This window comes from Poecile atricapillus, chromosome Z (assembly GCF_030490865.1).
Source record: "Poecile atricapillus isolate bPoeAtr1 chromosome Z, bPoeAtr1.hap1, whole genome shotgun sequence".
Classification (NCBI taxonomy): domain Eukaryota; kingdom Metazoa; phylum Chordata; class Aves; order Passeriformes; family Paridae; genus Poecile; species Poecile atricapillus.
The window spans coordinates 6082874-6108563 of record NC_081289.1 but is presented as its reverse complement, the minus strand read 5'-3'; the positions used below and the strand labels follow the sequence as shown (position 1 = coordinate 6108563).

The 25690-nt window shown below is 36.9% G+C and overlaps 1 protein-coding gene across 1 annotated transcript in view; it reads left to right on the top strand.

The window, feature by feature from the left end:
* The window catches only part of LOC131593121 (regulator of nonsense transcripts 2), a 52639-nt gene that overhangs the window by 2076 nt on the left and 24873 nt on the right, over positions 1–25690 (top strand). The window contains exons 2-11 of the mRNA XM_058865361.1: positions 3088–3467; positions 5026–5805; positions 9619–9779; positions 10833–11030; positions 12225–12374; positions 12771–12874; positions 13196–13281; positions 19578–19686; positions 20862–20975; positions 22206–22322. Coding sequence (XP_058721344.1) covers positions 3106–3467; positions 5026–5805; positions 9619–9779; positions 10833–11030; positions 12225–12374; positions 12771–12874; positions 13196–13281; positions 19578–19686; positions 20862–20975; positions 22206–22322 — 2181 coding nt within the window. The 5' untranslated portion in view covers positions 3088–3105. The remainder of the gene's footprint in view (positions 1–3087; positions 3468–5025; positions 5806–9618; positions 9780–10832; positions 11031–12224; positions 12375–12770; positions 12875–13195; positions 13282–19577; positions 19687–20861; positions 20976–22205; positions 22323–25690) is intronic.

Here is a 25690-nt window from a genome sequence, read left to right as displayed (position 1 = left end):
TCTCTGTTTTCTCTGTCCTTCATAATTTTCCAGTGTGAGTGCTGATTTGTCTCATCTGTTGGCTTATGGAGTTCATGTCATTATTATGCCTTTTCATCAGTACATTCATGTAAATGTGAGATATTAAATAGAAAAAAGTTTCTCTCAATGTTTCCATGCCATCTTCAGCCTGGTTTCCTATGGAAATGAGGCCCAGGTGAGCCAGCTGTTTCCGTTTTTCCCTGCTTCCCACAGCTTTTGGGAAAGTTGCTTTTGGGACAGCTCTACTCTGCCGGTCCCGGGGGCTCTGCGCCGGCCGGGAGCTCAGCCTGGATCTGCGCCGCATCAGCCCGGGTGTAGCTTGGAGGCAGCGGCCGCACCGCCTCCTCCTGCCCTGGGGCATTTGGTGTCGCCACAAACGAGCTGGCAAAGCCATCGGAAAGGTTTGGGAGATAAGAAGCTGTACACGTAGAAGGTAGTGAGAAGTATTGCAACATACCTGTTCTGGGATACTGAACAGAAACCGACTGTTTTTTGGGGTTTTTTTGGACTCCAGTGTTCACTGGGAAAAAGTGGATTATACTGCCCTTGTGGTCAAAACCATAATGTGACCAATTATGCTCCATCCCTTTTCTTTTCATCCCATCTTCTCTGGTTTGCCTTTATACAAGCAAACATCAGATGCATTTTTAAAACAGAATTCAGAGTTCCTAAATTTAGCAAGAGCTCAAGTACCATAATGATTGTGGTAAATGACCATGTTGTTAAGAGTTACATATGTAGCTGGATATTTTGTTCAGAGTATTGGAATTGTGACATACAGTTCCATCATTTCTTTAAACATAGGCAACCCCTTCCCTCTTCGTTAAGTACTGATTTCATAATAATACTGTTTTAAGATCAGTGTTTTTGGAATTCAGTGGTTCTGAGTAGTTTTGAGATATTGAGATCTGAAATTTTATGGTTGTAGACATGCATTAGGGAGCCAAATGTGCTACTGCTTGTTTAAGCAATGCTGATTTGATTTCCATAAATCAGTGTCAGTCTCTGTTGGTGCTGTTGCCAGTTGCTGCCAGAAGCCAAGTCATGAATAGGTTCCCTGCTGGTAAGTTGTCACTGCCCAGATATGAATACTGATACTGTAAATTTTTGCAGACCATTTTTTCTTCAGAAGCCCTGGACTAGCACCTTAAATATTGTAATACAGGGTTTCATATGAGTGGGATAGATAGTATATGAATCTGTCATTTTATTGTTTGGGACATGGCAGAGGCAATGTGCAATGTTTATTAAGAAACATATCTTCTTTATTGTGGCGTCTTATTTATAAACATACTGCAAAATAGTTAATACTTAGAAGCATTCTAGTAGATTGGAATGCAAGTGTCTCATTATCCACTCTAAACAGATGCAGGGATTGGTGAATTGAGCCTGTTTTCATCATCCAGAGTAAAATGTTAGAAAGGCAGAAGGAGGGGTGGCCATTGGGAATGAAACTGGTGTTACTAATAAAATGATGTCTCTGCAGAAGGCATCACATGCAGTGGTGTCCTATCAGTCCCACTTATATATGCATTTAACTTGAAACATGTGAATATGTGAAAATTATTTTTAGTTTTAAGAAATTAATTTAGCCTGAAGTAAAAGCCTAGGTGGTTCTAATTGCCTCGTGGTCCTGCCTGGCCCACCTGACCCTGACATGAGTGAGCAGAATGCCCTTGCATTCTAGGCTGTAGTACCAGGAGTTAACCGTAAGGCTGAAGGAGGTGAGTCTCCCCTCTTTGCTCAGTACTTACCACATCCAGGTGTGGGTTCTCTGTTCCCAAGAAAGGCATTGACACACTGTTGGAAGATCACCAAGAGCACAGGGAGGCCGGAGGACATGGTATCTGAAGAGAAACAGAGAATGGGGTTCTTGATCTGTAAGAAGAGAGGAGAAAATCTTACTACTGTCTTAAGAAACCTAATGGGAGAGCATAGTGAGGATGAAGCTGGCCTCTTCTCAAAGCTGTGCAGGGATAGGATGAAAAGAAACAAACACAGTATGGGGCATGGCAATTTCCAGGTTGGTATTTGGGAAAGCTTTTTCTCAGTGTCCCCAGAGGGGACCATTGCTTCTCTCTTCCTGGAGATACTAAAGCCTCAGCCACGCCTCTGATCTGCTAGGATCTTGCTTGTCACAGTTTCATCCTAATCAAAATTGTCCTGTGATTTTACCCTTTTGTGTTCAGTATGTGTTACCTTTTGTGTCCTTAGCCAAATGAAACCAAAGCTTAGAGGGCTGGAAAACCCAAAGAGGCTAAAGCTCCTACAAAAGTGTTGGTTGAATAAAAGGAGAGAGAAATTGTAGCCTTTGATAATTCTTGATAATTGTAGCCTTTCTGATACTATTTCTGTTTGCTCTGCTGGCAGGGAGGTTTGTGAGTACAGCTTAGTCAGCACTGCTCACTTTTCAGCTGCTACGTGTGCTGAGATGCTGGAGAAATATGGGGAGGGGTGAGAAAAGAAGGAAGCTAGTTGATGCCTTTTCACAGCGAGGATAATCAAGCACAGGAGCAGGTTGGCCAGAGGGGTTATGCAGTTTCTTTCCTTGAAACTGGAAGTCTTGTTTGAACTCGTTACTGACCCTGCTTTGAGCGGGAGGTTGAATTACTTGAGGTCACGTCTAACCTGCATTATCCTACAATCCTAAGTAGTGGTAGTGGAAGGGGGAGTATTCTTAGGAGATGTGTAGAAAGGTCAGTGAGGTGCAGATGCATGCTGATGTATCAAGCATACACTTATTTTTAAGTTTGGGGTACTTTGTTTTCATCAGTCTTTAATTATTTGTTTTTTTCAGATGGACTTGTTTATGTTCAAGATCTTATATTCCTTGGGTTGTAGCAAGATACTTTTATTCACAATTCATGCTGAGGACAACTTTGCAGAACAACGTGCTTACAAAATGATTAGTTTTTACCTGTCAGGTCCATTCCTTAGTTCAAGAAAACGTAAATCTTTATTCTGATGAGTCACGCACTTGTGAGTTAAGTGAATATGGGTGGGCTGTGAAAAATGATGAAATATCAGCAGCAATTGAAAAGTACTTGTTTTCCTGTGGTTCTGCAGGTTTGCCTGGGTAACACAATGCCAGCTGAGCGCAAAAAGCCAGCAAATATGGAAGAAAAAGAATCTCAGTTAAATAACAAAGAAAAAGAATTTGGTGAAAGGCGACCAGTGAGCACCAGGGAGAAGCCAAAAGAAGATGTGAAGGTTGGCATGAAGAGGGAGACCTTAAAAATTCCTGAAGATAAAAAGAAAAAAATGGAAGAGGATAAAAGAAAGAAGGAAGACAAGGAGCGGAAGAAGAAAGAAGAGGATAAAGTAAAGGCAGAAGAGGAGCAAAAGAAGAAAGAAGAAGAAGAAAAAAAGAAACTTGAAGAAGAGGAGAAAAAGAAACAAGAGGAGGAAGAGAAAAAGAAACAAGAAGAAGAAGCTGCTCAGCTGAAGTAAGTTATTTTTTAAAGGTTTAATTGTGCCAAATGCTGGAGTTCTATTATCAGGATTGTGATCAGAGTCATAAGAGATGAAGTGTTGGAGTTACTTTTAATAAGTTGCATGTAGTCTTATCAATTTTACCTGCCTGTCTGATTGTGCTTTATGACTTCTAAGAGGTTTTGAGTTTTCACTTGTAACTTCTGTTACTTCGGTCTCTGTTACGGGGATTTGATAGTGAATAACCATGGAGAGCACAGTTATGCTTGAGTAAATGTTGTGATTTAACCCCAGCTGACATCAGCCCTACACAGCCACTCCCTCCCCTCAGCAGGATGGGGAAGAGAATCAGAAGAGTAAAAGTGAGAAATCTCATGGGTTGACATTGAGATACCTCAAGGGTAAAGCAGAAATTGTGCAGGCCAGCAAACCAAAACAAGGAATTCATTCCCTGCTTCCCCACTAATCCACAGGACAGCAGGGCTCCATCAAATATAACAGTGACTTGGGAAGACAAATGCCATCACTCCTATCATCCCTCCCCGTCCTTGTTCCCCCAGATTTACATGTTGACCATGATGTCATATGGACTGGGATATCCCTTGTGTCAGTTGGGGTCAGCTGTCCTGGCTGTGTTCCCCCACAGCTCCTTGTGCAGCCCCAGACTCCTCCTTGGTGGGGTGGGGTGAGGAGCAGAAAAGGCCTTGACTATGTGTAAGCCCATCCCAGCAATAGTAAAAATACCCCTGTGTTATCAGCACTGATTCCAGCACAAATCCAAAACACATACCCATACAGGATACTCTGAAGAAAATTAACTCTGTCCCAGCCAAAGCCAGAACAACAGAGAAGCAGAGATGCATTTAAAATCAAGTGCTATTGTTCAAAAATTAGGAATAGAGACTCTTAACAGGTCTGCAGACCATACATAACAGAGGCAAATCTGATGTGAAAAATATAATTTCTTTTAATCAATCACAGACAACTGATACCTGGATGGCACTTTTCTTAGTGGTAGTAGAATGTTGAAGGTGGCATCTTGAGACCAGTAAAGCTGAGGTTCTGGCCATTCTGAGGTCTGAAATACTGAACTTTTAAGACTGAGGCAGTGTCATTGCCAAGTTCTTGCTGGGGCAGATATAGTTCACCTTTTCCAAATTTTCTGTGTAGTTTCAGTAGTCTGGCAATAAAAGATTTTCCTTGAATGTGTAATACAGTAACCTGTTGAAAGGCTGTTTCCTCTTCTGTCAGAACTTCATCTTCATCTGTAGTAAATGGAGTTTCATGTTTATATTTTCAAAGTCTGTTGGGATTAATGTGTTCTGTATATAAATATTTGAGAAATTTTGTTTTGTAAGAAGTAGTACTTGCCCTTTGCAATGCAAAAATTAAACAAAGTTTCTGAAGCAGAGGCTTTAGCTTTCTAGGATTAGCTTAGTAGATATTTAAGAAGACAGTAAGGTGAAATTGTGTTAGAACTCCTGGTTTTCCAACTGTGACCTTTTTTCCTTTGAACTGATACCCTGAGATTAAGGTTCCATAAAAAAAATGACTGATTTTTATGTTGCATAGGGAGAAAGAGGAAGCACATCAGCTCCATCAGGAGGCTTGGGAGCGCCATCAGGCAAGAAAAGAGCTCCGCAGTAAAAATCAGAACGCACCGGAGAGTCGTCCGGAGGAAAACTTCTTCAGCAGACTGGACTCCAGTCTGAAGAAGAACACAGCTTTTGTTAAGAAGCTAAAAACCATTACGGAGCAACAAAGGGACTCCTTGTCCCATGACTTTAATAGCTTGAATTTAAGCAAATACATTGCAGAAGCAGTAGCTTCTATTGTGGAGGCCAAACTGAAAATATCCGACGTGAACTGCGCTGTGCACTTGTGTTCCCTCTTTCACCAGCGATATGCTGATTTTGCTCCTTCATTACTTCAGGCTTGGAAAAAACATTTTGAAGCAAGGAAAGAAGAGAAGACTCCCAACATCACCAAGTTAAGAACTGATTTGCGTTTCATTGCAGAATTGACAATAGTTGGGATTTTCACTGACAAGGAAGGTTTGTCTTTAATCTATGAGCAGCTTAAAAATATTATTAACGCTGATCGAGAATCCCACACTCATGTTTCTGTGGTTATCAGCTTTTGTCGGCACTGTGGAGATGACATTGCTGGTTTGGTACCAAGGAAAGTAAAAACTGTTGCAGAGAAGTTTAACTTGAGCTTTCCTCCTAGTGAGATAATTAGCCCAGAGAAACAACAGCCCTTCCAGAATTTATTGAAGGAATACTTTACATCTTTGACCAAACACCTGAAAAGGGACCACAGGGAGCTACAAAATATTGAAAGACAAAACAGGTGACAATTGAATGTTGCTTTTTGCTTATGAGTAAAAATTAGTTTATTTATGAAATGCCTAGATTTGTTACAGTATTTATGAACAAAATCTGTTAGCAGTGTATAGAAGATAAGTGTGTTCTGCAATGTTTCTGAAAAAAAAAAGTTCTAAATTTGTTCTGAGTACTTGAAAAGCAGAGACAAAACAGACTCTGAATATCTTTTAAAGGAAAGGGAGGTTGACCTTTAGCTGTAATTCTCTTTACACTGTTTGGTGTGTTTCCTTATCAGCATGCGAGCAATGCTGCTTTCCCAGCTGGTACTGTCCTTTTCCAGTTGGCACAATCTCATTTCTCCCTTTCCACCCACATGTATCTAACGAAGCATATGCCACAATTGCTTTGGCTTGTTTACTTTTTTTAGTGTACCAGGATGAAGGAAAAAAATAGGTTAAATTAAGAAGGTATCTATTACACTCCAAGGTGGACAAATAGGTATTAAATAAATGTATTAAAATGTTGGAGGACATAGAAAATTTGATAAAAGTGCTTCGAAATATTTATATGGAGTACTAATATTGCAGGGTATGTTTATGCAGACCTTGATATTTGAATAATTTTATTTCTGCCATGTTCACATTGTTTAATAATTGTTTGCTTTAGAGCATCCTGAATTCTCATTATTGGAGCCAGCCTAAACCCAACTGCTAGTCTTAAAACAGTCATTCCTAATTTCTTCTGGAAGCATTCCAGGCAGATAGAAATGAACACGTTACTGTGTATAGACATATATTTCAGCTAAAAGTCTGGACATCCATCCAGAGCCAAATGTACGCTTGGAACGCATTAAACTTTTATGTTTCCAAAGCAAGAATCCATTGTGCTGGTGGCTTTTGTGCTGCAGTCCTATCTGGTCTCAGCCAAGTGTTGAATTTCACAGGATCATAAACTGATTTTTGAGGTACTGTTATTTCTACTACCGTACTAGTTCAAAGTGCATTATTGACTTAGGTGTATTTTTTCCAAAGTGAATGAATATGAACCTTTATGCTTTCACCATTATTATTGGTTCTGGGCACATTGGTTCTGGCTGGCATTTCAATGAGTGGGTGTTATAAAGTCTGTATACAAAGTCTGTAAAGAAAATAGAGTGAAAAAAGTTTCTGAGAGGTATAAAATATGTTAAGAAACCAAGAAGCAGAAAGAATGTAAATTACCTGGGAGAGAGAAAAACATACTTTAGTATTTACTTGTACAACTGGATAAAAGTGACTGAACAGAGCCTGAGCAGCCTGGTCTGACCTCATCACCGAGCCTGCTTTGAGTAAATCAGACAAGGGCAGATGAGGGACCTCTTTGAGCACCTTGTCTGAATTATCCCTGTGAACTTGGTTGCAAAGCTTTATTTTTGGGAAGAAATGTGGAGAGCTATCATTTATCACTGGGTTAAGAGAACTCTGTTATTTCTCTCTCTGAACTTCAAGGTGTTTATTCCTCAATTTTTTCTAAGGAGTTAAAATAAGTTTTGTTAAATAAGATATCAAAAAAACTTTCCTGCCAGATTTTATTTGTTTACAACACCTGTAACAGATTTGTGACATTTCCTTGCTATGGAAGTGCAAGGCATGAGGAGAGCAAGACAAACATTTGCAAAGTAAGAAGTCAGTGAGTATTATGGAAATCTTCCTAAACTGTGGATTTTGGAAAAGTGATTGTGCAGTTGATTCCTTACTTGATTTTGAATATTTTTTTGTGGGTGGTAGTTTTTTTGAGGTGTTTTTGTTTGATTGGGTTGGTTTCGTTTTTTTTTAGAAAAAAACCCAGTAACCTATTGGCTAAAGCAGTTCTCTGTGTATTAAAAACGGATCCATTTTGCTCTAGTTTTTATTCACAGTGTTATTCCACAATCAATGAAGTGAATAGGGAGTGAACTGTTCCCTTTTGTGCATGAAATGCATCACACGTTTAGGTTATGATGTTTTGTCAGGTAAATAACCCATAAATGTATCTCTGTCAGGAGAATGACTGTGAAATAATTTAAGCTGTACAATTTGGTTGAATTAATTTTAAATTACTGTGCCAAATTAACAGTACTTTAGTGCTGTGTTACCTGTGGAATCATTTACATAAAATTAAAGCAGACTCAAGTGTTGCTGGTTAAGTGGGTAGTTAGGAAAAGTACCTTGAGTTACACTTTGACTTTAATATAGACATAACAGAGAACCTGGTGATCATTTGGTTACACAGCTGAAGGCACAACAAAACTTGTCAGGCTGTGTCATTGGAAGGAAACACCTTGATTACCAAATTCTGGAGAGAGTTTTCAGAAATAAGTGTAAGCTATGGAAGAAACTTCTTTTGTCTAAATTAAGGATATTTTTAAGATGTGTTGAACTTGCCCTGTGCTTTGAAGAGACATATAGTAAGACAAGTACCGTGTGCTGTACTTGTAATTGTACTCAGAGGTGAACCATGCTTTTTGAAGTTTGCTTCATTTGCTTTAGCTTCTTTGAATTTATTAACACTTGTCTTCTTGGAACTGAAATTGAGAACTGAAAGTCTTGTACTGTTTTTACAACAGTTTGCTTTTTTTGTTTTTTAAGAATAGCACAGTTTCAAAGCTGCTGGTTTAAAATATGTATGCAATGAATAGCAGTCTTCATGGAAAAGCTATGAATTGACACTTAATGTGTTTCCTGAATCCAAACTGAACTATGTCACTTCACGAATAGTCAGTGGTTATTTAATTTGTTAATTTTTCTTTGCTCTACTTTGCAGGAGCAGGCAATACATGTTAAATAAGTGGGTTTTGTCAGAGAAATAGTACTTTTGCCAGCATTAATGCTTCTTGCTCTCTAGCCAGGCACCTGTGTCCACTTCTGGTTCTGAGCAAAGTAGGGAATTTGGCTGCTCACCCTGTGAATGTGTACAAAGAAGACTTGTTTTACAATTAACCTGGAACAAGAAGACTGATATTCCCTCAACTTACATTGCCTTTAATATTTCAGAATACTTATGCCACAAAATGCTTGTGTCTTTTCGCAAGACTGTGTTTGCCTATTGCCTGTAATAAAAGCCTAATGGTAATAGAATCCTACAGATGATAATTTAATGGTACAACCTGCTTTGGGAATTGTGGCATTTGCACCTTTTTTCAGACTTCTGATGCTTTCATCTCAATGCAGGGTGCATGGTCAGTGGTTCCAGCACTTACAAGCAGTGATTAGCTGACAACAGATTTCAATTTTAAAAATGATTATTTGAAACAAGTATGAATAGTTTTGTAAAAGAAAATAAAGAGCAGCTGAAGAAACAAATGTAACTGCTCATAATTTGGACTGATAGCCTTGAAATAACTTTGTCTGTTGGAAAGTTGGTGGGCTGCTTGCAAATTTTTTGACCCTCCTGGTGATAATAGCTCATGTAATCATTTAAACAATACGGAAGTGGATTGTTACAGGTGGAAAGCAACTTTTATCTAGCTTGTTCATAAAGTCGAATATTTTATTTTACTATGTAAGTATTTTTTAGGACTATTGCAGCCTAATCATGGCAAAGAGTAAATGGGCCTTTCTCTTTGGAGATGGAAGCTGGAGCTTCTGTGACTGTGACAGTGATCCCACTGTCCTCAGTGGGATTGAAGTTGGAAATTCAGAGCAGTTTGGAAAAATAATTGTGTCACTTAGATGTTTGCTATTTCAGTCTTAATGAGAATTGTTACAGTTCTCTCAGAGGGGGCAGGTTAGCTTTGCTCAGAGAAATTCCTAATGGTTTGGGATAGCTCAAATATATTTTAAAGAAAAAGGTGGTCTTACTGTAAGTTTGGTTTTTGTAGACGCATTCTCCACTCCAAAGGAGAGCTGAGTGAAGATCGACACAAGCAATATGAGGAATTTGCAATGTCATATCAGAAGCTGTTGGCAAATTCTCAGTCTCTGGCTGATCTTTTGGATGAGAACATGCCTGACCTTCCCCAAGAGAAACCAACCCCTGAGGGTAAGCCAGATTCTAAAGCAGGTCAACAGAACCCTGGGCTTGGCTTGAATGTGGTGGAAAAACTAACCAAACCCTGTTACCAATGTATTCTTTCTGCTGGTTTCATTTCATTTAGGCTTTCCCCTGAAGGATATCAGCTAATCAATAATACTTTTATGTTTTTTATTAAAGTAATCATGCCTAATATTATGCCTAATATGTAACCATTATATATTCATTATATATAAAATATATATATATATAACCATATTATATATTCTGTGTAGTTTTGGAAACCTAAGTAATATCTCTGTAGGTTTTTTTCTGGAGATAGAGTAATAAATGGAAAATTAAAAAAAAAAAAACAACCTGATCCTTTTCTTTAATATTATGCTGTTTTTAGTGTTTAAAAACTGTCAGAATTTTAAAAGCTGATACTGTTAAAAAATATATTTGAAATCTATTTTTGGTCATGATGTCATGAGCAGGAATATACTGTTAAGCCAGGTAAGCCACTAGGTGTGGCTGTCTTGCCTCCTTAGCAAAGTGCAGCTTTCAATGCCTTTAAATCTAAACTTTAAGATTAGTTGAGATGTTGAAATCATGAGTATCTTTTGCCTTAATTTATCTTGAACTTAAAAAGGTGATGTTTCTTGAATGCCTCTAAATATTAAGTTGTTCTTTTTAAACTTTATTCCTAAAACCGAGTGGGGTACAGTTCATCATACTCGAAGTGATTACTTTTAATGCTAATGTTTTTAAAATCTGTTGCAACTTTATAATACCACATATTGTGCTGCTTCTTTTTTCTTGATTTTACTTCCTCTGGTTCTGTCTGTATTTTCAATCAAAATGAAATTTACGATTTTAGGATAATTTCTTGATGTGCCTAATACTAATATTGAATTGTTAAAAACACTTTTAAAGTATGCGTTGAAATATTTAGGTGAAAACTGAGTTAGTAATAAATAGTTCAATGCTTTCCTAAAAGGACTCTTAATCTCTAAGGTGCCTCCCCATAGAAGATTATGAATTTGTGCAAATAACTTTCTTACAATTTCACTGTTTTGGCAGAACATGGACCTGGTATTGATATTTTCACACCAGGAAAGCCTGGAGAATATGACTTGGAGGGGGGTATCTGGGAAGATGAAGATGCTAGAAACTTCTATGAGAATCTCATTGACTTGAAGGCTTTTGTGCCAGCAATTTTGTTTAAAGATAATGAAAAATATTCCCAGAACAAGGATTCCAGCAAAGATGAATCAAGAGGTAGGATGCTTAGATGACTGTTTTCTTCAACATATCTTGTCCAACAGATAAACAAACTTGATGGAAGTAATGAGTCTGTGATGAAATAATTTGTTGCAATCAGGACAGTACACCAGTTTGGATAAATTTTTTAGGGATTAAACTAGGGGTAGGGATTATATCTGGTATTAAGGAAGAAAAAAATTAAATGCATTTTAATATTGTTAGAATTGTAAATTTCAAGTAATTGGAGGCTAACCAGTGTGAATAAATACCAACTTTCCTCTGAGAAATGGGAAGAGTTTTCCCTTTTTTGCAGATGTTGGTGTTAGGGGGTTTTTTCAATGTTATTTTCTTATAAAATTATTAATGGTAGGTGACTTTGTCAGCGCAGAATTTCACTAGATTAAAAGGCCTGGGTGGTTCCTCACTTCTGACACAGCTCTCAGTTCACAACCAGGCATGTGCAGACTTCAGGTACAGTGGGATAAAAAGTCACCATCCCTGGCTCAAAGTGTAACAGAAGATGCATGTTTGGAGAATTCGGACATTTCCTATTAAGGATTTTTGGATATTGGAGCAGCTTGCCCAGAGAGACTGGAATCTCTGTCTTACTATTTTAAAATAACTGGAAAATACCTGAGAAATCTGGTGTAAATGGTGTTCATCTATTTTGACCAAAAGTTTGAACTGGAGATAGCACCAAAGTCCATTCCAGACTAATTTTGTCTGTGATTCTAAACATGTTACTTGTTTGTGAGTCTATATTTCCATATGATGTGTGCTGTCTAGAAGTTGTCACACTCAGTTTTGAAAAATTTTAGAATTTTAATAAGGTTATCTGCCTTGAAATTTATTTTTTTTAAATTAAGCATAGACTGCAAATGCAATTGGAAGGAGGTCTGAAAAAACAGTAGAATTCTGTAGCTAGTAATCTCTTGGAAAAATGCTCAGTGTTGAACCAGTGCTGTGGTCCAAGAAAAATATTAGCTATTCTTTTCTGAATCCTTATCAGATTGAGATATGTTCAAGGAAACTAATAATCTTTATTTCTGTATTTTCCTTTTTTTTCTACATCTGTGTAAAAGGTTTTCCATTAAGACATTAAAGAGATGTAGGTTTAGCAGCATTAGTCTTCCTGTATTCCAATAATGACTGTATATGTTTAACAATTTCTTAGTATTTATTTGCTATTTCTACTTAACTTGTAAATAGATTCAAAAGATGCCAAAGATAATAAGGAAGCAGCTGGGAATGAGGATCTGGAATTGGAGCTGGAGAACCTGGATATTAATGATGATGCGCTGGAGTTGGACTGTGGAGATGAGGCAGAAGATCTTACAAAGAAGCTTCTTGATGAGCAAGGTAAAAAGAATTGATTTAAGAATTCTTTTTCTTCCTGATTTGTTTTTTTTAACTCGATTGTTTTAGTTTGTGGATTTGTAGAGTTCATTCAGGGGAATTTATTTATTTGTTTTATTTATGAAACCAGTAGCTAGAAACTGCTAGGACTGATAAATGTTTTTGTAATAAGTCATTCAGATAGAAGTGAAAATTATTTTACAGATGTTTATGCAGTGAAGATTACCAATTCTTTCACACAGCTTTTGAAAGTAAGCAAATATAAAGGCAGTTGCCTGAAAAGTGACTACAAAGAGGAATACTTAACTAAACATTGCAAATGCACTGTTTGGGGAATGTGTTCATAAATGATTATATTTCATAGCTTAAAGATGTCTGCTGTTTATTTCCCTCTGTTAGAACAAGAGGATGAAGAAGCCAGTACTGGATCTCATTTAAAACTCATAGTAGATGCTTTTCTTCAGCAGCTTCCAAATTGTGTCAACAGAGACCTCATAGACAAGGTATGGTCATAGGTTCAGGTTTTTGCACTCTTAAAAGCCATAATGCTAGATCAAATAGATAGGAAATAAAGATTTCAAGCTTTGGAGTCTGACCATAGCTGAATTAATTTTGTAATCGGTCAGTATTCCTCACAGTGGACGTGTTTTCTAACTATGCCGGTTCTAGCCAAAACTGAAGATTTTTCTTTGTGGTTATTTTTAAAGCAGTTGCATGTAATAGGAATAGCTCTGTAAAAGCCATGTTGAAACACGAGTTTCTGTTGCTTTCTTGAAAACCCACTGCATTAAAGCGGAATATTGCATTAACTTTCCTCTTTATAGGCAGCAATGGATTTTTGCATGAATATGAATACAAAAGCCAACAGAAGAAAACTGGTACGAGCACTTTTCATAGTTCCTAGACAAAGGTAAGAATGGAAGGGGACCAAGCTGGATCCACCCATTTATTATTTAATTTAGCATGTGCATGTTTTTTTAAAACCAGTGTATATTCCCTTTGTTTATTCCTGATGTGCACTTTTGGAGTGCACAAAGGAATATTTAGAATCAATGATCCCCACACCATGATATTTTGTCAAAAATTAAGGATTTTAGTAAGGATTTTTTTTTTTCCTGATGTTTGGTGTTTACAGCAGTTCTCTTTTCATTACCTTTTTTTTTAAACTATGAAAATAATAGCAAAACCTTCCTGATACCAAAAAGGGAAGATTTATTTCATGCCAGACAACTTTTTTGTGTTAGAGCCTGTGGAAAGTTATAGCATAGTTTGGAAGGAGGATTTCTTGTGATATGTTAATTCTGATGCAGTACATGGCCATTATAACAGCCTTGTGCCTTCTGCAACAGCCAGTTCTAGGCCAGTCACTTTGAGCCTGGCTCCTTTTGTCTGTGTACATCTGCCTGTGTAGAGCTCTTGCTTTCTGCTTGTCTCTGTGTAAGCAGATTTCCTGCACTTACAGGAAGAGCCCTGCTTCCAAAAATGGTTTTAAATATTCAAATAAAAACATTGAATTGATTGGAGGAATCATTTATTTTGCTGATCTCTGGTAAACTTGAGCCTTAATTTCACTGAGGTGAAATTATGAAGAAGTTGCTTTACTTGCTTCACCTTGCCCTGTTTCTCACGATAAGCTGTTTCGATGCTGCATGTAATTTAAAGTGAACATGCTCATCTTGGAATTCTTGTTAAGAGTTTACACTGCTTTGATTCCATTACCTTTCAACACTGTGGGGGAAAAACATAGCTTGAGTTTCTGTTTTGTCTCAACACATGTGTAGACTGGCTTTGAATTAACAGACTTTGGTGCTTTGTTTTCCTAAAGTTTAATCACTGCTTGTGCTGTGTTTTCAACCTTAATTTAAAGGTTAATTTAGCCTATTTCTACATCCCATTTATAATAAGCATCTGCTGTGCTAATAACTCTGTTCCCTTGCTGTGTGAAAACCAATGGTTTGTTTGCTGACTGAGGAATTAACCTGACTCCATGGTGAAACAGTGCACATAATCTTCCATTCTCTTGTGTATTCTTGCCTCTAAAACTCACGGGTTTGGCCTCAGTGTTTGGAGACTTTGACAGAGGCCTGATTGTGCCTAATGTGAATTAATGACAGAGGAGGCTGACAACTGATGATCTGTGTTAGATGGAAAAAGGTGCTCTTCAGCCCAAATGACAGTTGTAGAACGTTTCTGTTCATCAGTCTGCTGGTAATCATGAAATGCATCAAAGCACAATGTGAGAAGAATTGCATAGCTTAGAGCATCTGCAGCAATGTTAATCAGCAGGAGCACCTAGACTTAACTTCTTCAGCTCTGCCATAATAGAGAACTTTCCATACAGTAATGTTTGTACCACTGTCCTGTATTGTTTCCTGGTGCTGTAGGTTGCAGATTGCTGGTATTGATTATTAACTTTTGGAACCTCTTGGAAAATCCTATATTGTCTTTGCATAATCTGCTAAATTGTGCTAGGTGACAATGATCTGGAGGAACTTGTAGATGTGCACAGCAAAAGGAGGTACTTTCATACAGGAACAGCATGATAAGGCTTGTAAATTCAGCAGTGTGATTTCATAGATGGCATGAAAGCAGAAGTTAAATTCCTGATATATTGCACTGTTAAAAAATGTCTCTGATCAGACTGTACTATGAACAGAGTTAAGAAACTCCTAGAAGCACACATAGTTTCCTCACTGCAATCTGTTGTCTTCCCAGTGGTAATTCCATTGCCCTACAGATTTGTATTAAAAGTAATAATAATTTAGAAAATATTAACTTTTCTGATAGAACTCACCAGAGCAGGATAGATGGTGGGGTTGCCTCAAGGAGCTGTTACGTTTGTGATGGTTCTGGTCTCCAGTAGTTGGAACTGACATTGAAATGAATGGCTCAGCTGATCCTCTCACTGCTGGTCTTTAGTTATAAATATGAATTTTTCCTAATACTAAGAAGCATTAAAATTTGATATATAATTCTTTTTTAATTCCTTTTCCTGCTATCTGCTGTGGGACCTACTTGACTAATGGATACTTGAGTTACCTTGATTCTTTTAAGATCATAAGTTCAGTTGTATTTATGTGTCTGCTTTGGTGACCCCGTCTCTGGGCCACTCAGCTGGAGAAACAGGATGTTGACAGACCTGCATGTTCTGAACACAACCATTTGGAATGTAAATACCAGCTGAACTGCTCATAGATGCAGACAATTTGAAAGGATAACCTATCCCAATATTAAACTGTATTGCTGCAAGTGGTAAAAGACCAGTTCTGCTGTGTGTCTTCAAATCAACATTCATAATCCTTTCTGATACAGAAAATTCTATATATTCTGTAACACACTGCTTGGAGGCTTTGTATACTGTGCAGTAACGATGATTTTGCTCTGTGTATCACTTCACTGAGCTGTAATGATACGGTTTTACCTTCCATTATTGTCACATACTTGTTTTTACTAATCCAGGAATTTTTGCAATATCTCTCTGGGATACTGTGGGAGAAGAGTGTTTGTTGTGCTGATGTTTTTGAGGAGGGTGTTTTGTGAAAGCTTCAGAGGAGCAGTGTCCTTGAGGATGCAGATAAAGCAGTATGTTTTCCAAAAGCATTTAGTTTCCAGGCATATCAGTTAATGCTGTTTAAGTTTAGCTGCTTTATTTGCAGCCATAATGAGGTATTTCAATGATAGAATAAGTTTACTTTCTTTTCCTGAGATCACTTTTGGGAAATGTGCAGGCACAACAGTTGCATCAAGAAAGTGTAAAACTGTTTTTTTTTTTGTTTGAGGTGTAAAACAGACACTGTGAAATCAGTCATTATGTAGTGTTGCCAGGGAGCTTTCTTGCTACCACTAGGGTTGGATAGATTTGGACAAATCAAGATTCTTCAGGACAGAAAACTTAATTTGACAGAAAAGGCCATTTCTTCCTCAACTCACTGTAAATCAGTGTTAGAATACATCTTTGCCCTGCTCTGTTGAATACTGATGAATGGATCACATTTACATTTTCAGCTGTGATTTGAACCTCCAACCCGACAGAACAGAAGGCCTTTTAAAAGGATTTTTCAATGCCAGTGTACGAGTGGCTTTCACATTTGCATTGGAGGATTGATTTAAAACTAAATATTAGCCTTTTAATCCAAGGCTGCAGACAGTGATTTAACCCATACTGCTCACAGCTTTAAGGACTTTTCTGTGGTTCTTTGCTGTCTAACTGAACTATCTTCCTATACACAGAATTATTTAGGTTTACCAGAATACTACAATTCTATAAATTATTTTCTTTTACTTTAATATGAGAAGTGTGAAAACTTTTCCTAGGCTTTAAATTCTAAACAATTCTAGAAAAATGTTAAGCAGGATATAGGGACTGTTGTGGTTTATGATATTTTTTGATGTTCCCATCTATGGTGATTTGTGAAGTTGCAAGTTTACCTGCAGTAAGTGATCAGTTGTTCATGTGGAGGTTTTTAGTGTTATTTTTTGTTGCTCTTAATTCAGAAGTTTGCTGCTTCTCAAGTGTTAAATAGTTGTGCACATTTTAACTCAAAAGCTGCAAGCCTCCAGTGTATTTACTGTGAGCTTTTTATCCTGAGACTTCTCTGTACCAAGGTCGTTTTTGTTCAGTGGAACTCGACTTATCAATGTTTCAATGGCCTGTTTCAGTTGAGGGTAAAATTGAGGGATGTGCTTGAGATCAAGGAGTTTTATGTCCTGATGAAGAAATAAAAGCCAAAAGTGCTTCCCTGGTAACATTCCAATTCCACATCATCCTTCTCTTCCCACTGAGCAGTGTGGGTGGTACTTAGTACCTGTTCAGGCCCTGTGAATGCACTGCTTTTATCCATTATGATTGTGCTTGTGAGGCGGGAGTTCTGGCTCCATTGTTTCAGTCTTTAAGCAGTCTTGTAGAATCACAGAAATTAGGAAATGTACAAAATGCCCCCTTCACTCTTCCTGGGCATAAAATTTTGGATGCATCCATTTTGGAGAGATTGCGATTAGGACTTTAAAAATTTTTTCTGTAAGTTGGTTTATGATTGGTTTTGCTTGTTTGGGCTTTTTAAAATAAACTGACATTTGAAATGGTAGAAAAAAAGATATGTTCTTAGATATTACACTAACATGGTGCTCGTGGGCCTGAGATCCAGAGCTGACTAGGTATCAGCCCATGGTATGTGATCTAAATGACAATGGTCAGAGGAGGTGCTTTTTACTGTGGTGGTGAATATTCAAGGTGCTTAACATGGGCTTCAGAGAGTTGACTGACTCATCCCTGATGCCAGATCTTGCTTCATAATCAGAAGAGCGGGAAGAGATAACAATACTGTGGGGTTTGTGGGAATTTAGTTAAGTTATTTCCCCCCTTCTCCAGAGAAAGAAATGCTTTTGGAAGGAACAAAGCACTGCATATACCAGTAGATGGTGCCACTGATACTGGAGTGTTTCCACTGCTGAACCTGAACTTCTGTCTCCCCTGAGAGAGAAATAACTCAATCTCTGATTGCCAATTTCAGTATAATTAACCCAAGGCTTTTCCTTACTATATTTCACCTATTTAGAAATACCCAGTCCTAGTATGCTTCCCCATGAAGAAACCTTTTGTGTCCTGCAAGGGAATAACAACAATGTGCTCTAAGACTAATTTTCCCCCAGGTATACTCAGTTTACAGAGATGAAATTATTAGCTCTCAGCAGGCTGATGTTTGTTGAGACCAGAATAAAACCTATTTATCTTAAAAATTAATTAATTAAATTTATCTTAAAATAGTTGCCATACAGAAATCCCCTCAGTTAAACATACCTTAGTTCCGCTACAGTCCTCTCTTAGTTTAGCTTTTGTGGGTGTGTGTGAAGTAGTGAGACTTTCACTGCTCTCAAAGTTAATGGCTAAATGCTTAATAACATGGTAGTAATTTGCTGTGGGTAGTCAGCCTTGACTGTGTGTTCCAACAAGTTAAAAAAATGTAAATACTGCTTCAGTTATTGATTAACAAAAGAGATAAAAACTGTTCAATAGGTAACTGAGATACCCACAATGTTTCACCAGGAATCTTTTGTGTTGTCTGGAGGCTGGCTGGTTATGCTTTTTTGGGGGGAGTATATTCTGCTGCTTCTAACCCACAATTTAAATACATAATTGTCTCTTTTTCTGTAAGTGGGTATTAAATGTCTTAGAAATGGGCTCCAGTGACGTAGAGGCAGAAAGGAGAAAGGAGGCAGTTGTGATGGCTTTGTTTTGAGGTTTTTGTCTTGATGCTTTGTTCCGGGACAAGCTCTGTGTATCAACTGTGCCTTTGGATTATTTTTGTCAGCATATTTTTTCTTTTTCTTTTCCTTACCTGAGCAGTAGGGAAAACCTTAATCCTTCATAAAGTGTAAACTCAAGATGCATTTTTCCCTTACAGGCAATTTCTCATTAGAAGCATGCAAGTTTAGGATGTTCCTCTCCCCTTACTTTGGCTTGTTCTAGAGTTCATCTGTTTACTGCATTAACTTAAGATTCTGAAAATAAAACTAAAATACTTCCTTCAGCTTGTTACATGATATTATGAGGCCCCAGAGCACAGTTGGTTTCTCTGCATTTAAAATTGATATATACACAGCTGGCTAGCATAAATGTGCAAAGGAAATGGGTGTGAAGGAATGTAATTAAGGCAAGAGAGAAGGAAATAATGAAATTCTATAGAAAACTTGAAAATATTACCATTTGTGGGAATACTAGCAGAATTTTTGGGAAAAGGGTGGCCACATCAGATCTGCTCAGCTTTGTTTTCTGTAATAACTGCTACATTCATTTAGAAGTTTGCCACCTTAAAAGTAAAGTTATCTACCTTCCTAGTTATGTCTGCTGCTTTTCAGAAAAAATATTAATACTGTGCCATAGCCCATGGGCTTGTCTGGAAGAACTTTTTTTTTGCATGTTGAGATGGATCTGAATTTTCTTTCTCTTTGGTAATTTATTGAAGGTCAAATTCTGTAGTTGATGGTATTCAGCATTTTATGTATGGTAGGAGTCAAAAAGGAAGTTAACTATGAAGTATTCCAGCAGGTTATGGTGGTTTACTTTCTTGTAGCGGGCCAGAAAAATTGCATGTGTGTAGTTCTGTCAGTGCATTGATTCTATTCACAAGTAAAATGGTACCCATATTTATAGACATAAATACATTTTTGTCTATGAATTGTCTGTTTTATCCTCTCTTTTGTTTGCAGATTGGATTTGCTACCATTTTATGCAAGACTGGTTGCCACATTGCATCCCTGTATGTCTGATGTAGCAGAGGATCTCTGTTCCATGCTGAAAGGGGATTTCAGGTTCCATGTATGTTTTGGTGATTTAGTTTTTTACTAAAACCAGGTTAACCAATCTCATAGGTCATCCTTAGGATGAAGACCCATTTTGTGTTATGTAGATACTACTTCTAAAACTCAGTGAATATTTTTCTGTCAGCTCAGCAGTTCTAGAAAAAAGAAGAGAAATTTTTGTAACTTTGTAAGTCCTTGTAGAGAAGTTTTTGCAGCTTTCCATATATGCTTAAATATTTATATAAATGAACTATACAAGAGTTACTGCAGATGTTAGAAAAATTAGAAACTCTGCTTCATCTGTGTTAAGAATTTTCTGTAAATTAGTAGCTTGCTTTTAAAATGAGACCTGACCTATTCTAGCATTTCCCACTACAAGGCTACTATTGTAGTGATCACTATTATCATACAGTATTTAATTCAAATTAGATTTTACAATTTTCATCTATCAAAATTTTCCACATAAATGTACTTTTCTGTGTTGTTTCCTTCACTTCAAGTGTTGTAATCAAAATTATTGTGGTGCACAGTGATGATTCCCTCACTATTTTCTGAGTTCTGTGGCACAGGTTTCAAATTTTTTTCTAATATTGACATGAGAAATGTGTATAAATTGCTCAGACTTACTTGAATCTTAACTATGTTAACTTTATCAGAAAAACCTCTTTCTGTTGGGGAAATACAGTTTTCTGTTTTGCGGATTATGTTTAGATGTAGATATATATTTGTGTTTTGTTCCTAAATTTTGCTGAATGTCAGTAATTCTAAAAGTCTGCACATTACTAAATCTGACTTGAAAAAGCCATCAATGTTTAATATTTCTTTGAGGACAGTACAAGTGGCCCTATTCACGTAGAGACTTCTTACTGATTCTGAAAATACAGAATCTAAAATATTTTATCACTGCTTCACTGTGGTAAAGGAGGAAGATCTATGGCTGTAGGTATGTTAGAGGAGTTAATTGTTTTGGGGGGTGGGGAGATGGGGAGAAGAACAGAAAATCTGAAGAAACAAGGTTGTAAGGAGAGTTTTAGGAAACCCAGTGAGAAGTCAAGGTGGAGCTTGAGGAACCAAGCTGATACCAAACACTGCTGAATTCCCAAGGGAATTTTGTGTGTGTTCAGATAAAAGTAATTTAGAAGAATTTGGTATTTTTGAGGGTCTACAATCAATTTTTTTGTTCTTTTTTAGGTAAGAAAAAAGGACCAGATCAACATTGAAACAAAGAATAAAACTGTGAGATTTATTGGTGAGCTTACCAAGTTTAAGATGTTCTCCAAAAATGATACTCTCCACTGTTTAAAGGTTGGTGTTGTGATAGTCCTGTACTCCTGTGTATGCTGAGAATGTGTCCCCATCCTATTCCCCTTCACTTACCTGCTGCTAATGTTACCTGAATTCATTTCATGGAATGTTTTAAACCCTGGTGTCTTTGGCTGCTGTGTATGAGGAGACTTTTATAGCTGCTATAGAGGTTAGAATGTTTTACATCTTCTAATGGGAGGAACATATTAAACTTCTACATTTGGACATAACCAAACTGCTCATCATTTTCTTTTTAAGTATGGCAGACATTGGTACTTATTAATCTGCTGTACATTGCAAAACTTCCATTATGTTGATTTCAATTGATGTTTTTGTGGAGACAATAACAGTAAGGGAGAGGGACTGGAGGCAAAAAGCATTTCAGTGATGCAATGCAAGGTGTGGCTTTTATGCCATTTTAGCAGGTGCTTTTGTTTGTTGAGGAACAAAACATCTCTGGAAAGCATTGATCTCTAGGCACATCATCTCATTTGCATGCTGATAAACATTCAAACCTTGATGTCAAGTCCCAAATTAAAAATAGGTTTTAAAAAATAAAAGTGCCTTGGATAAAAGATGCTTGAGACTCACAGCTTAACATCACTTTCTGTGTGAATAGTTCCTATTCATTGACTTGTTAGATATCAAACTGAATTCCTAAAGAAATCATAATCACTCATCATTTCACTTCTCTTGTCTGTAAAATGCAATGTTGTATTAATTGTAGTTATTGCTTAACTTATAACAGTGCTGTTTGGTGTGCTGAGGTTACTGTGTCCTTGTGCAGTATTGGGTAGCTTGGGTGGAGTTTTTATGCCGGTCTTTCAAAACATCCTGTTCTTCTGAAGCCTAAATTTGGGGTCTATAGACTATTCTTATAAGAGTTTTAAAATGAGATTAATCTTTTGAATATTCGTAGAATGGTTTGGGTTGGATGGGACCTTAAAGATCATCTGGTTCCAACCCCCTGTCTTCCTCCTAGACCTGGTTGCTCAGAGCTCCATCCAACCAGGCATTGAACACTTCCAGGGATTGGGCATCCAGATTCTCTGGGCAGCCTGTGCCAGGGCCTTGCCAATCCTCACATCTGATCAGTGAGATCCATTTGCATTTATTCCGTAAAGAATTTAGAACACTAGCATAGTTTTCAGTCCGGTAGATATAACTTAATGTTTTCAGGAGCTGAAAAAGATGTTTAACAAGCTGTACTTTTGTATAAATACATACCAGATGCTTCTGTCAGACTTCTCTCATCATCATATTGAAATGGCTTGTACCTTGCTGGAAACCTGTGGAAGATTCCTCTTCAGATCACCAGAATCTCACTTAAGAACCAGCGTTCTTTTGGTAAGAGAAAACTTGCTTTCTTATGGGGGAGGTGTCATGTCCTGACTTAAGGCAATTCTTTTTGAAACTATTCTTGAGAACTCCAGTTGACCTAAAAACCTCTTCATGACTTGAAAAAACATGTAAAAAAAAGAATCTGATTTCTGAAGTAAAAAAGCTATTGCTTTTGCACTACTAGTATTCAGAGACAGGGCAACCCCAGAGGATGAGGTTGCAAGAATATTGCAGCTGTGCTTGAACATGCCTGAAATAGTGTTTGGGAGAAAAATAGTAGTAAATTGAACCAGACATGATTTCAATTGGAAGTGAAGACATTTGTGCAAGAGATGGTTTCTGTGCGCTGTATAATGATCTGGAGTTGTAAATGTGAAAAGAAAAGTTTATGAAGACACTAAGAGAAGCAGTTTTAGAAGTAGAGATTGGGAAATAAGATTAGAATTGCAGTCTGTCAGTCTGGAGAAGTACTGGCAAGGACTTAAAAATAAAAAGAGCTGAATAAAAAATAAAAAGAGCTGAATAATATATTTTCTGACTTGGGAGACAATCCAAAAACTCTGTGTCCAAGGCAAGAGCCTGAATCAGACATGGTTGAAGAAGACCTTCAAAGATAGATTCACCTTTTCTTAAACCAGTAGTCTCTCTTCTCGTGCTCTAGTTAATGGAGAAGCAGTTGCATACTTTGGTATACTGTTGTATGATTTCTTTTCCACAAAATGCTGGGTTTTTTTCTGAGCTTCTTTGAATGTCAGAACATCTGTTGAGGTGGTACAGTCATGAGAGGAAAGAGATGGGCAAATTAACTGCAAGTTCCTTGGCTCTTGTTTTTTGTAGCAGCGTACTTTGTATCTTGAAAGGTTTAAATCTCAATTTTCTAAAGTTTGCCAGCTGATGTGTTGTATTGTGCAATATCTTCCTTTCCATAATCAAGTAATTTTCCCTTGAAAACCCTGTTCCATTATGTTTAAAAGACATTTCCTCATTGCTACCACTTTTTGGTAGTCAATAAAAATTTTAGAAGTGAGGAAAAATTAAATACTTACCAGAGCTGGGTTTTGTAACTGACTGCTTTTGGTGTTGTGCACTACAAAAATACTGACTGTTAGCTGGATTGCTGGAGTCTGCTGGATGAATGCTAAACATGGCTTAACTGTGAAGTGCAAGACAAACCACAAACACTGAATCACTGTAGCTTAGAGCCTCACAAGGTTTTGGATAAGTAGTCTTTTCTTATGCATTGAGGAACCAGGAGAAGGTGGAAGATGGCAAGTAGGTTTGGAATATATTTATTAAGATGTAAAATAGGATAAATAGATTTGTATTCTGCATTCATCTTAATAGCTGCATCTTCTAACAATCCTATAAAAAGCCTACAGAGATTAATTTTGACTTAAATAGTCTTATACAAATTGGATCATAGTCTTATGGTCCACACAAGTTAGTGTGAACTGTGGAAAAAATTTCTCCTCAAGCAAGCTGATAACAATCTTACGGTAAAAATCTAAATGATTGTAAAGCTGATATACTCTTTTGGGTAGAATTAAGGCCTGTTGATCCTCTAAATAATTATTGGTCCTAATCTTTACTGCTAATGATGTATTTTGTAATAAGATTCCAAACAGGCCATGTGTCTCCTATTAAAGACAATGTTGCTTTGTCCTGGTGTAGAAGAAAGTCATAGTTAAGAATGGATTTAAAAAGTAATTAAGGAAAAATTACTTATTGAGAAGTAAAGTGTTCTATAAGAGCATCGCAAATTTAGAGGCACTAAGTTACTGATTCTAGAGAACCATTTAGTGATCATATCCTGATTTTGTGGAACTACTTCATGTTTTGCAAATTATTTAAAGATTCTTCTTTTATTAGGGCAGTGTTTATTTCTAGTAATGGTCCTCTTGGCAAATCTTTCAAATTCAATGTCCTTTATGTAATTTAAAATACTGATGTAAAACTAGATTTGCTTTAGGATTGATCAGTTGATAAATGAATTGCTGGAATTGTATTTTTCAAATTGGAGATTTGAAAGGAAGATCAATATCATCTTGATTTCTGTAGCATAGTCAAGTTAAAATGCCAAATTCTTGTATTATACTGTTGTGGCCTTGCTGAAAGAATATTTGAAATTCTGGTATTAAAAGCTTCCTAATGCATTTTTAATCATTTAATTTAGACAATTGTCTTAAGCTTTAGGGCCAGATCACTTGTGTTGATAAATTTACAGAACTTAAGCTACATGGCAGCTTCCTTCTTGATGTGACTGCTTTTTACTGGTGGTGTTGAAACTGCGGCAGATGTTGTTTGTACAGGCAGAGGCTGTGGCAAAGTAAATGCAATTCATGTAGAACTGTGTTAATTCACTATAACAGTAAGTTGCTTCCAGGAAATAAAAAAATTCCATTTTGAACTGTTGGAACAAGTAGCAGGGCAGAGCAGTGAAGGTATTAAAGGGAAGGAGGAGCTGAACAGTTTCAGTGTCTTGCTGTAATCTGTTGTTTAAATGTCAGTCATGCTGAAATGCTTTCTGAAATTGGAATTCTCATGATGCTTAGGTTTTGGTTAGTAACATCTTCCTTTTTTTTTTTTATTTTTTTTTCCCTAGTGTTCATCACCAGATTTTCTTTTGAAATGCTTCTGCAGTATATGCTATGTGCAGAAAGATTTTGCTATTCACCAAAAACCCAAACAGTTTTAATATTTTAACAAGGCTACTTTAATGTTGTTTGTGGTTTGTTTTTATTGAAGGAAAAACAGAAACCTCATCTTCAAATGTAATGCTTTACCTGTTTATTTCTTCATTTTAGCCTAGTAGAACGGGGATCCAAATTAGCTGATGAGTTTAAAGCACTTTGGACTGCAGGTCTTACTTTTTTTCTTCTGAAATGCCTCAAGGTTTTTGTTACTACAAACAGTGTAGTGTTATGATTTCTCATTCCAGTCTGACTGTCTGATGCCTTAGCTGAAAAGGGACTGAAAAGGTTTCTTGAAATGCTGAAGATTTTTAATAAGTAGAGATTAAGACTAATACAATCTACTTAAGTTAGAACACACACTCAGGACTGCTCAAAACCAAATAAATTACAGTGATGTTGAGCCTTCAGATAGTTTTTATTGTTTTTTCTGGGAAGAACCATTTTAATTATAAACTATTATTTACAGTATAATGTACAACTTTTTATAACAGGAAAATACACAAATTACGTAGATTTAGGGATTTTTAAATGTCATTTGCAAGCCCTTCTGCCATTTTCTCTGTTCTGCTTCACTTTGACCCACTTCATTTTACAGTTTATAGTGTAGCGTGATAAATGCCTTTAAGGCAGCAAAGGTGTATTTTGATCTATCTAGAAAAGGTGAAAAATTTTCAAAGGTAG